Below are 12180 nucleotides of genomic sequence, written 5' to 3'. Positions count from 1 at the left end.
CCAGCAAGCTCCGTGTAAACCCCTCCCCTTCAGCAGCCCTCTCGCTGCCAGGAAGCCTCTCAGATCACCCATCTTTCCTTTGTCCCAGAGCGGCTGGATGTGGATCCCCCTCCTCCACAAACGGCCAGAAGAATCTCAGTCTCTCAAGCACTTTGCCTGTCCCAGCTCCCCCACCTCCAGAGCACCACACAATGTAGGTTTCCGCTTTCAGAGCCGACCTCCAGGGCTGGGTGTTCAGCAGTCCCAGGCCTCCACTCTCTCCCCGCTCCATTTCTCTTCCTCCCACCAGTGAGCTGGGGTGGGGGAAGGGCTCGGGTCCCGCTGGATCACGGCTTTGATATGTTACCCTGTTTCATGGGGTCTGCTCTGTTCGTGAGGTCTGTCTACAGTCTGGTTCAGCCTTCTTTCCTATTACTGTTTCAGGGTTTGTTGTATTCACTATTTTTTCATAGTATTTGTGGTTTTGGGAGTTCTCTATCTCACCTTTCACGCCACCATCTTGAATCTCCAAAGTCGCCACTATCCTTATTTTTTATCCTTCGTTTTACTTGTTAATAAATTTCAGATAAATGGAATCATGCAATATATACACTTATATCTGTGATTATTCATCCATAATGTCAGGTTGAAGAAAAAGGACAGGGAAAAGATGGACCATGCAGACACTAACTAAAAAAAGATGGCATAATTACACTATCATCAAAGTAGACTTCAAGGCAAGAAGTATTATTAGTGATATGGAGGCACATTTCAAAACAATAAAAGGGAGCAGTTCAAAAGGAAGACATAATCATTGGAAGCTGTATATACCTAATGTCTTTGATTATACATATAATCCAAAAGGAGAGAAAAAGTAGAAGTAGACATGTCCATCATTATAGTTGTATATTTTAATACATACCTCTTAGCACTTGGGTGCATAAGCACACACAAAATAAAACTAAAAAATTCAACAGCATTATTAAACAGTTGATCTATTAGGCATATCATAAAGATAACTAGGTAGTCTTTGGGTATTTAGAGATTAAGCAACATTCTTCTATATAACCCATGAGTCAAAGAGAAATCACATTAAAATAATATTTTAAACTGAGCATTAATGTAAATAAGATGTACCAAAATCTGTACAATGCATTTAAATCAGTGTTTTATAACTTAAATGCATATATTAGAAAGGAAGAATGGTTCAAAAGTGATTACCTAAGCTCTCGTCTCAACTAGGAAAAGAACAGCAAATTAAATACCAAAAAATTAGAGGAAGGAAATAATAAAGGGAAGACCAGAAATCAGCACAATAGAAAACAGACATGCAATAAAGAAAGAAGGCCAAAGCTAGTTCCTTGAAAAGATAACAGAAAATAATATAAGTAAAGGGTAATAGAACATTATAATAGGAATAAAGAAATTAAAAAATTATAGATATCAGAAATGAAAAAGGGACTTAAGTCTTAACTACATAAGGTACAGATACTAAAAGAATATGAACATATTTTGCTAATACATTTGGTAAATTTTAGATAAAATGGAAAATTCCACAAAAAACACATTGCCAAAACTGAGACCAGAAAATGTAGGAAAACCTGAAAATATTGTCTGCTAAATCATTTGAATCAGTAGTTTAAAGCTTACTTATAAAAAAAGGAAGTTCTAGACCCACATTGTCGCTGTGGTGAATGCTTCTAAACATTTAAATAATACTAGCCTTGAGCATTCTTTTTCAAGTTCAAGATACTTTTAAGATGTGTAAGTATATCTCAGACATATCAAGTAAGGTCTGAGGTGGAAATGCAGTTTTGGGCTTCATCATATAGATAATGTTTATACAGCTATAATTATTATTGAGATCACCTGATGTAAGGTGATTGAGTGCAAAATAAGGGTACACAAGATCAAATCCTAAGAATTTCCAATATGGAACCAGCAGTGGGGACTGAGAAGGGGCAATACAGGAGGTAAGTATTAAATCACAAAATGTGTTACAGAAACTAAGAGAAAAGAGTTTTCAGGAGAATGATGTGATTAGTTATGAAATGTTCTTAGTTTAGAAATATAAATATTCTTAATCTAGAAATATAAAGACAGAGAGATGAGACCATTATACTTTTAAAATGAAGGTCTTCATCAACCTTCGACAATCATCAAGGAAAATAATTCTAGAATTTTCAGTTGTACAGAGTAGTTATTAATAGAATGAAATGGTTTTTAGAGTAGGGCACACTGGTATTTCAGTTTCTGCAGTGATTATGCCCTTTTTTTATCTTTGGCAAGTTTCTTCTCTGTTCACTTCTCGTTGAAGTATGGTTCTACTTTATTATAACTGATTCTACTTTGTTAATTTTTAGAATTGAATGAATTATATATAGAGCTTAACTTAGTGCCTGACATCTTGTCTGTCCTTGGTAGGTATTAGCTGATAATGGTGGTGGTGATGATTTGGACTTGAAAATTCTCAATTTCATTAACTTTTATAAGACATACTTTTGCCCAAAGGGTATTTAAGGATAAGTCAAGGACTAAGACTTCTGTTTTCTTTACCCTATTTCCCCTGTTCTCAGCAGAACAAAAAATTAGGAAAGGAAAGCCATAAAGGTAATAGGATGGGTCCAAGCTGCTTCTGGACAGGAGGGTAGATGGCACCATATTAGGCTTGCTCCTTATGGAATTCTGAGTTAGCTGCACCGACTTGGAGTGATTTACTCAGCAAGTTTTAATCCTTCCACTTGGGTGTGGGTATAACTAAATACCTAGACTGTGCTTAACAGTCTGGGATCTTCTCCCAGGGATCTTCTTGCCCTCCCTATCTTTCTGCGGGGTATTTTAAACCATTTTCTTGTTTTCTATCCCCTCCCACTTGAACTAGCAGATGGCTTTTACTGCCTATTTACAGTCCTTAGATAATCTTACCAAACTTAAAAAACCTGTATGCTGATGATATCCAAATGGGTTTTCTGATGTCCCTGAAGACCTTTAGATACATATATCCATTTGCCTATTTGATGTCTGTATGCAGACATATTATAGTGGTTATGAGTGTCTGTGTTTAAACCTCTGTTCTTCTACGACTATGTGATAGGGGCCAAGATATTTAACCTCTCTGAGACTCAGTTTCCTTATCTATGAAGTAGGAATAGTATCTTCTACCTTAAGGGGTTATTAGGAGGATGAATGAGCTTAACTAAGACCACGCATGTAAATGCCACACATATAATAACCTCTCAGTGTTACTTGCTGTTATCATTATCCTCACCATCTCAAACTTCACTGGACAAGACTTATCTCTTGGTACCCATTTTCTATCCCCAAGCCTTCTCTTTTCTTTAGTCTTTTCTATATTAGTATATGACACCTCCATCTATCTAGTTACTCAAACCCAAAATACAGGTGTTAACCTAATTTCCTCATTGTCTCACCTTGCCCTAATCCAGCAGCAAGTCCTTTGTCTTTACCTCTAAAACATATCTCAGATACAATGACTGTTTCCCTTTCCATTATTTCCACCAACATTGTCCAAGTCACTGTCAGTTCTTATCTAGAATACTGCAAGAGCTGGTCTCCCTTTTCTATTCTTTGTATAATTTGTTCCCTCTGCAGCCAGTGGTAAATAGCCAGTTTAGCAAACACTAGTCAGCTCACATCATTACCCTTCCAGTGGTTTTCCTTTACAGGCAAATAAAACCCAAACTTCTAATTTAGGCTTATGTAGCTTATTTATTTGCCTCATCTTCACCACTTTCACCCTTGCCCAGAATGCTCCAGCCCTGGTCTTACTGCTTTTCTCCTAACTTGTCCAACTCATTACTACCTAAATAGTAGGTGTTCCCTTTACTTAGAATGCTGTTCCTTGTTTTCTAGTATCGGGCTCCTTTTTGTTACTCAATTCTCTTGTCATTTTATGTGAGCTTTCAGAGAGGCTCTCTGTTTAACAAGCTGCAATAAAATTGTGAAATATTCATTCTAAAAAATTGTGAAATGTAGTATAGGGTTCAGTAGTTTTAGGGTAGGATGGGACTTGATAGAAGATAATCTGGTCCAGTTAGCTACCTAGAACAGAAATCAGTTCTACAGTTCTTGTTCAACCACTGTTCAAACATGTCACCCATTATCTTCTTGGTTTAATTTTTCAGAAATAACACTGATACTTTTTTCATGTAGGATTTCCGGGAAAAAAATACAGATCATATGCGCCCTGACATTGTAGCTCTTCTGAGAAGTAGCAAGAGTGCTTTTATCTCTGGGATGATTGGAATTGATCCTGTAGCTGTTTTCCGGTGGGCAGTTCTCAGAGCTTTTTTCAGAGCCATGGTTGCTTTCAGGGAAGCTGGGAAAAGACACATTCAGAGAAAAACTGGTAAGCAGTAGATATTAGTATTCTACCATGCTTCTTCTTTTGATTTTTACCTAAGGAGTAGAGATGTAATAATCTTATTCTGCTCTGGTTTTTTCTTTTTACCATACCCTTACGTCATGTTTCAGATCTAATGAGTTTCTGTGAACTTTATACGATTAAGTGGATATATGGTGTATGTGTGTATATATGTATTAGCACTTTTTTGTTAATAAATACTGATAGGACTGATGAGTGCATAGTAGCTGGTATTTAGTAGACACTTGGTAATACACTGGTATGATTTTTAAACAAAAAGTGAAATGATAATTATTTAATTATATAGAACTTAATATTGATTCCTTTCTATATTTTCTTTTTATGACCTTTTTCTACGAACAAAACATAATTTAATGTGAAAGCAAAAATCAGGAGACAGAAAAGTGTAGTATAGTATAGTGGAGATAATCTGGCTTTAATAATCAATCAAGTATCTTCTCTTGACTGATTCTGTGACTATTAGCAGTTTACTTCAAAATACGAAAATACAGTTAGAAACATATGCAAAGTACTGTGAAATGTTGATTTTATTTTCCTCTTTTTACTTTTTAGTTCATTGGATTTTACTTTGAATTTAGAAATGAATAAAACAGGGTATGTTTTCTGTATCTCTCACCCTTAAATCAGAAGATACCCATTTCCCATTCTGTGGAAGGGCATCTCATAAGCACTTGTTACCTACTGGAAACCACACTGTTGATGGCTGTAGCTCTAGCCTTAGACAGATAATTGGTACATAGAGAGGATTTTCTAATATATATGTAGTCATTTAAAATAAATTTTTCTGCCCAGAGAAGTTTCAGTAGAAGTGCACTAGGGTACACCTGTGCTTTCAGGACTTCCAGACCTAACTTACATGGTTTTTTGGCATGTACATTAACAGTGAAACTTGAAATTCAGCTTTTAGATATTTCAAATAAATATGTATATTTGAGAGTTAGTATTTCTGAAAGGAGATGTAAAAACTAATTGAACTTAGTTTCTGTTTTCAGATTCTAATATGTGCAAACTGGCCTTTGTAGGTAGGGAGAATTACAGTTTTTTGGAAAATAAAAGGGATATCATAAACCTGCTTTTGCTTGTCATAAAGTTATTTCTAAGAGGCTATCTTTGCAAAAAACTTTAAGGAAAAGTTTTTTCTTTTAACATACATTCTTATTTATTACAATTGACTTACCAATTTAAAAAATTTTGAAAATTAGTAAGTATCCTGCTAAGATGTAACTAAGAGAAGAAACATTTCTTGTATTTACTATTAAACATATTGCTCTTTATAATAATTTTCACATTGTTTGTAAGTGCCGCTTTAGCATTTAAAATATTATTCATGAAAGCTAGTTGTATGTATATATTTTTTTATCATCAATTTGTACAGACATACAATGTTATTAATGATTAACACACGGAAATTGTATTATCTCTACTTTTATAATTTCTAGATTATTCTTGTTTTCAACTGTAATTTTTCTTTCTAGCCAGCATAGAGCTTCCATTTAATAAACTCTTTGAAAAGTCTTATTTTAGGGTGTAATATACAGAAATATTCTCTACATGCATATTCTGAGATATGCATACAGAGAAGTGCACAAAATAAAAATGTATAGCTCAATGAATTATCAAAAAGTGGCACTTAGGTTAAGAAATAGAATATTACCAATACCTTAGAAGTCCATTCCCTTGGATAAACTTTAAAAATTTTACTTTTTATCAAGAAAAAAACTATAGTTAATTTGCATTTTGAAGCAATGATTGAGCAGATTTGGTGCAAAGAATAACTGTTTATATTATAGTATATTAGTGTCAATGCCAGCATTTAACATTTTTGTCCCCTCCTCACCACTCTGCACCCACTATTTTCTGGTGCTTTTAGGATAAAGGGATACCACAAAGTTGGAACGTGGTGGCATTGCAAAATTAAAAGTAACAGAATAACTATGAAAATGGATAAGTAGAAGATTCAGAACTTCAGCAATGACCATGAGTATTATACAGACATATCATACAGCCATAAGAGGTCAAAGATAAATAAGTAAGGAGGTGTAGACTGTAGAAGTACAATATATTTTCACTTCCTATGACAGTAACAACATAAAGGATGAGGAATGGAGCTATATAGGAGGAAAGTTTTTATATACTATTGAAATGAAGTTGTTTTTAATCTAGAGTAGGTTTTTATAAATTAAGATGTCAGTTATAATTCCTTTAGCATCTTTTAAGAAAATAAGTAAAAAATAATGTAGTAAAAGAAATGACAAAAAATTAAAATAGTATACTAGAAAACATCTGTTTCATACAAAACAAGCTAATAATGAAAAAATAGAGGAACAGAAATAGTATGTCTTAAGACATGTGCAAACTAAACAACACACTTATTAATAAACAATGGGCCAAAGAAGAAATCACAAGGGAAATTAGAAAATAGTTTGAGATGAATGGAAGAAAATATATCACAAACTTACAGGATACAGCTGAAACAGTGCTTAGAGGGAAATTTATAGCTTCAAATATTTCTGTTAAAAAACAAGAAAGATCTCAACTCAGTAACCTAATTCTTGACATTAAGATTCTAGAGAAAAAGAGATTAACCCAAAGCAAGTAGTAGGAAGGACTTTATAAAGAGTAGATTTGAAATAAATAAAACAGAGAATAGAAAACCATAAAGTAAACAAAACCAAAGCTTGATTTTTTTGAAAAGTTAAGCAACATTGACAAACCTTGAGGTAGGCTGACCAAGAAAAAGATAAAACTCAAATTACTAATTTCAATAAACTAGGTGGAGAAAGACAAATACCATATGATTTCACTTATTTGTGGAATATAAAAACAAAGCAAAACCGAATGAATAAAACAGAAGTAAACTCATAGACACTGAAAAGTGACTAGTGATTACCATGGGGAGGGGTTGGGGTGAGGAGGGTGAGGGGTATAAAAGGTCACAAAAACTCTCAAGCATAATACAAGTTGGTCACAGGGATAGTAATACAGCATGGAGAATATAGTCAGTGATTCTGTAACATCTTTCTATGCTGACAGATAGTAATCATGCTAGTAGGGGTGAGGATTTAATAATATGGTAACTATTGAACCACTGTGTTGTCCATTTGAAACCAATATGATTGTATATCAATGATACTTATATAAAAAATTCAGAAAAAAAACCCAGAACCAAAAAATTAACTAATTTCAAGAATGAAAGGGGTTGTTGCTACTGAAGTGATGGAAATAAAAAGGTGTATAACACTGTGAACAAATTAGAACCTAGTTGAAACGGACAAATCCCAGAAAGATGTAAATAACCAGTATTGACTGCAGAAGAAAATGAAAATCTGAATAGGTCCCTAACAGAAAAGAGATTGAATTAGTAACAAAAAATAAAAAAAACTTCCCACAAAGCAAAGCCAAGGAACAGTGGATTTACTGATGAATTCTATCAAGTACTTAAGGAGGAATTAACACTAAAAAATTATAAACTCTTCTGAAAAATAGAATATAAAGGAATATTTTAATTCTCTTTCTGTAGACAAGTATTCCTGGATACCACACAAGAAATCACAAAAATGAAAACAAAAAAAAACCCTATCAACAAAATCCTAGGAAAATGAATCCAACAGTATGTAAAAAGTATTATTATATACCATGATCTAGTGGTATTTACCCAGGAATCAACTTAAAAAATTAAATCAATGTAATATTCCATGTCAATACAATAAAGCACAGAAATATCACCTCAATAGATATAGAAAAAGCACTTGACAAAGCCAACACCTTTTCATGTTTACATTATAAAAACACTGAACTAGGAATAGAAGGGGACTTCCTCAACCTGATAAAGGGATCTATGAAAAACTTAAAGCTTTCATCATACTTGATAGTGAATGCTTTTCCCCTAAGATCAGAAACAAGACAAGGATGTCTCCTTTTGCTTCTTTTATTCAGCATCATCCTGGACGTTCTGGTAAGAGCAGTTCGGCAAGGAAAAGAAAAGACATTCAAATTGGAAAGGAAGAAGCCTTTTGTTTTCTTCCTTTTGTTTGCATATGATGTATTACATATAAAATATCTTAAGGAATCCACAAAAAAGAAATCTATTAGATGATGATGTATGTACGGTCATCAAGGTTGCAGGACACAAGGTCAATATGCAAAATCAATTATATTTCCATAGGCTAGCAATGAGCAACCTGAACATGAAATTAAGTTGGTGATCCTATTACAACAGCACCAATAAATATAAAATACTTATTAATAAATTTAACAAAGGAATTGCAAGGCTTGTTCACTGAGAACTACAAAACATTGTTGAAAGAACTGAAAGAATACCAATATAAATGGATAGATATCCTATATTGTTCATGCATTGAAAGGCTTAATATAGTGAAGATGGCAATACTTGATCAATAGATTCTGATAGTCCTTGTCAAAACCTCAGCTCCGTTTATGCAGAAATTGACAAGCTAATCCTAAAATTCAAATATAAAGAAATCCAGAAATGCAAAAACAACAAAGTTGGAGGACTCATACTTCCCAATTTGGATCAGGCAATATATTCTTTGATATGACACCTAAGCATAAACAACCAAAGAAAAAAGTGGATAAATTAGGTTTCATCAAAATTAAAACTACTGTGCCTCAAGATACTCTTACCAAAGTGAAAATGAGAACCCACAGAATAATAGAAAATATTTGTAAATCATATATCTGATAAAGAAGTGCTATCTAGAATATATACAGATAGATTCCACAACTCAATAATAAAAAACCTAATAACCTAATTTAAAAATGGGCAAATTATCTGAAAAGCCATTTCTATAAAGAAAATACGCAAATAGTGAATAAGCACAAGAAAAGATGCTAAATATCATTTGTCATCAGGAAATACAAATTGAAACCATAGTAAGATACACTACCTCATATCTACTAGGATGGCTATAATAAAAAAGACAGGTGATATAATAACAAATTGGTAAGGATGTGGAGAAATTGGAAGGCTCATATGCTACTCATATGTGGAAATGTAAAATGGTGCAGTCACTTTAAGAAGTAGTGGGGTAGTTACATTTTACCCATAAATTCTGCTCTTAGGTAGATACCCAAAACAACTGAAGACAAATATTCAACAGAAACTTGCACCCGATGTTCTAGGAACATTTTTCCTAATAGCCAAATGGCAGGAACAATCCAACCAAATGTCCATCAACAGATAAATGGATAGGCAAAAAGTGGTATATCCATACAATGAAATGTTACTGCGCCGTTTAAAGGAACAGAGAACTAGTACATGTTATGATGTGGATAAACCTTGAAAACATTTTACTAAGTGAAAAGAGTCAGACACAAGAGGCCATATGTTCTATAATTCCATTTAGGAAATGTCTAGGATAGCAAATTTATAGGGACTGAATGAAGATCAGTGTTTGCCTAGGGCTAGAGTGGGCTGGCTGGGAGTTGATGAGGGGAGTATTATTAAAGAGTGTAGGGTTTCTCTTTGCTATGATGAAGATATTCCAAAATTGATTGTGGTTATGGTTAAACAACTTGGAAGTTATACTAAAGCCAGTGAATTGTATACTTTAGGTGAACTGTATGGTATGTGACTTACATTTCAGTAAAGCTGTTACACAACAAATACATGAAACAAGAATGTTCATAGTGCCTTCATTCATATTAGCCCCCAATTGGAAATACCTAAATGTCTGTAAACAATAACCAAGCTGTGGTACTTTCCTACCATATAACATTATCCAGCAATTAAAAAAGAACAAAATACTGATACTCATAAAGAATGAGTCACACAAAATATTGAACAAAAAAGCCAGACATGAAAGAATACAGTCTGTATGATTTCATTTAGTTTAAAAACTGGCCAAGTAATACACAGTGATAGAAATCATAACTTGATTGCCTGTGGGAAAGTCAAGAGAGGTATTGATGGGAAGGGAATAAAGTAACTTCCTAAGAAGATGGAAATGTTCTGTATCTTAATTAACAAGTACATGTATGTAAATATTTGTTAAAGCTCATCAAACTACATATCTGAGATTGGTAGATTTTTGTTAATGTGATTTTATCTTAAAAAATGACCCTATGACCTGGGAGTTGGTATTACCGAAACTGTTAGAGGGCCTGAAAGGTTATAGGATCAAGTAGGATCAACGACATAGCTTCAAGTTTGAATGATACAGTGGAGCTGGGATTGAGCCCCTGTTGTGTGGTCCAGGATCTTGAAAGAGCTTGACTTCTGTCACTGAAAAGATAATTAGAAAATTCTGTCCACTGGCCTTGCCTAGAGAAACAATAACTTCAGCAGTCTGTGTTAGACCTTAGAGAAGGTTTTTACAAAAAAGTTACTTAAAAAAAAAATCAGTGCTCCATATCTTTACCATGCTTTGGTATGGGGTCTGAATTTATGCTGTGTGTTTGGTGCATAATCTCACACTAACAAATTTTCAAAACCAGACCAGGAGCTAGCATAAACAAACATGCAATAAACCTCCTTTAAGAGTTTATGAGACTCCTTAGAAAATATTCCCCACTGAAAATGTGTTATAAACCATCCTAGGAAACCAAGCCACCTTGACAGGGAGTTGGTTCACACAGCAAAGAAGCAGAATATCATTTTAAGGTTTGGAAATAGTATAACAGTCTGTAAAATAATGTTTGAAGTAGTTAACTAGTTAAAAGAGGCATAGGAAGCAGAATGAAAGAAGTTAAAAATAAAACAACTAAGGTAGGTATGATGATGAGATATAAAACAGTCACAGATACAAATTTACTCATATCGTAAATGGCTTTGCTACAATTTATTAGATAGGATAGAAAATAGAATATAGGGGTTATAGTGAAGTTGAGTGATTTATTTAAACTACATGACAATTTAGTGTATTTAATATTCTGAATTTTTATATAAAACACTTTAATACTATTGTCTTCTTAAATTATTTCTGACTAGCAGATTGTCAAGTTAGGTGTTGAAAGGCCTGAAAGTCTGGTGGATAACTTTTTAAAATTACAATTTGGATGGAGTATGAGTAGGACTTACCAGGTGTTTTTTCTCAAACAGTGCCCCTCAACTGGTATTCCCACCCTGGCCAACTAACTAACCAAATGCAGGCTAGTCTGAGCCTAAGCATTCTTTCTCCAAGAGCCCTTCAAAGCAGGGGGTTGAGGGGGTAATGAGCATAGAATATTTTTCTGAGTTTTTTTTTTCCTAAGAAATTATGGGTAACTTGCAAATACTTGTCTCTTGTTTTGAAACATTGTTTGCAACTATGGACTCTTCATATTGAATAAATTAGACAGTGTTTTATTAGCTTACTTTTATGTTACTGGATATGAAAAAACAAACCCATTTTATTAAAAAAGAAGCCTCCTATTTATATGCACACTATTATCTGATGTTATGGTACCGTAAGAGCCCATTTCCTTAGCTAAAAAATGTACATGCCTATTCTCTGGATATAGAATGTAGTTTAAGGAATTACAGTAGACTAATCCATGCTTTGCAAACCTTTTTGAATTACTGTACCTCTATTTAACGTTTAAAATGATTCTGCCTTGAGAACTATTCATAGACAATACCTCATTCCTACTTATACATTAAATATACACTAATGAAACTTTAGTGTGGCTTACTTTGCCTATATTGTTCAGCTATTCACATTTATCTTTTAAAGGCAAACCTGCCTAAATTTGAATTTAACATTCTAACTTTAGAGATATTCTCTGAGTAAATGATACTCAAATCTTCCCAAATCTGAAAAACCTGTATTCTCTTTTCCATTCCATTTATTGCTAAT

The 12180-nt window shown here is 33.6% G+C and overlaps 1 protein-coding gene across 8 annotated transcripts in view; it reads left to right on the top strand.

Annotated features, from left to right (window-relative positions):
* MYO9A (myosin IXA) overlaps window positions 1-12180 on the top strand; it is a 358540-nt gene that overhangs the window by 162575 nt on the left and 183785 nt on the right. For all 8 annotated transcript variants that reach the window (XM_057488942.1, XM_057488943.1, XM_057488944.1 and 5 more), the window contains one exon: window positions 4153-4348. In XM_057488942.1, coding sequence (XP_057344925.1) covers window positions 4153-4348 — 196 coding nt within the window. The remainder of the gene's footprint in view (window positions 1-4152; window positions 4349-12180) is intronic.

The sequence above is a fragment of the Manis pentadactyla genome, chromosome 11 (assembly GCF_030020395.1).
Source record: "Manis pentadactyla isolate mManPen7 chromosome 11, mManPen7.hap1, whole genome shotgun sequence".
Classification (NCBI taxonomy): domain Eukaryota; kingdom Metazoa; phylum Chordata; class Mammalia; order Pholidota; family Manidae; genus Manis; species Manis pentadactyla.
This window is presented reverse-complemented; position numbering and strand designations above follow the sequence as displayed.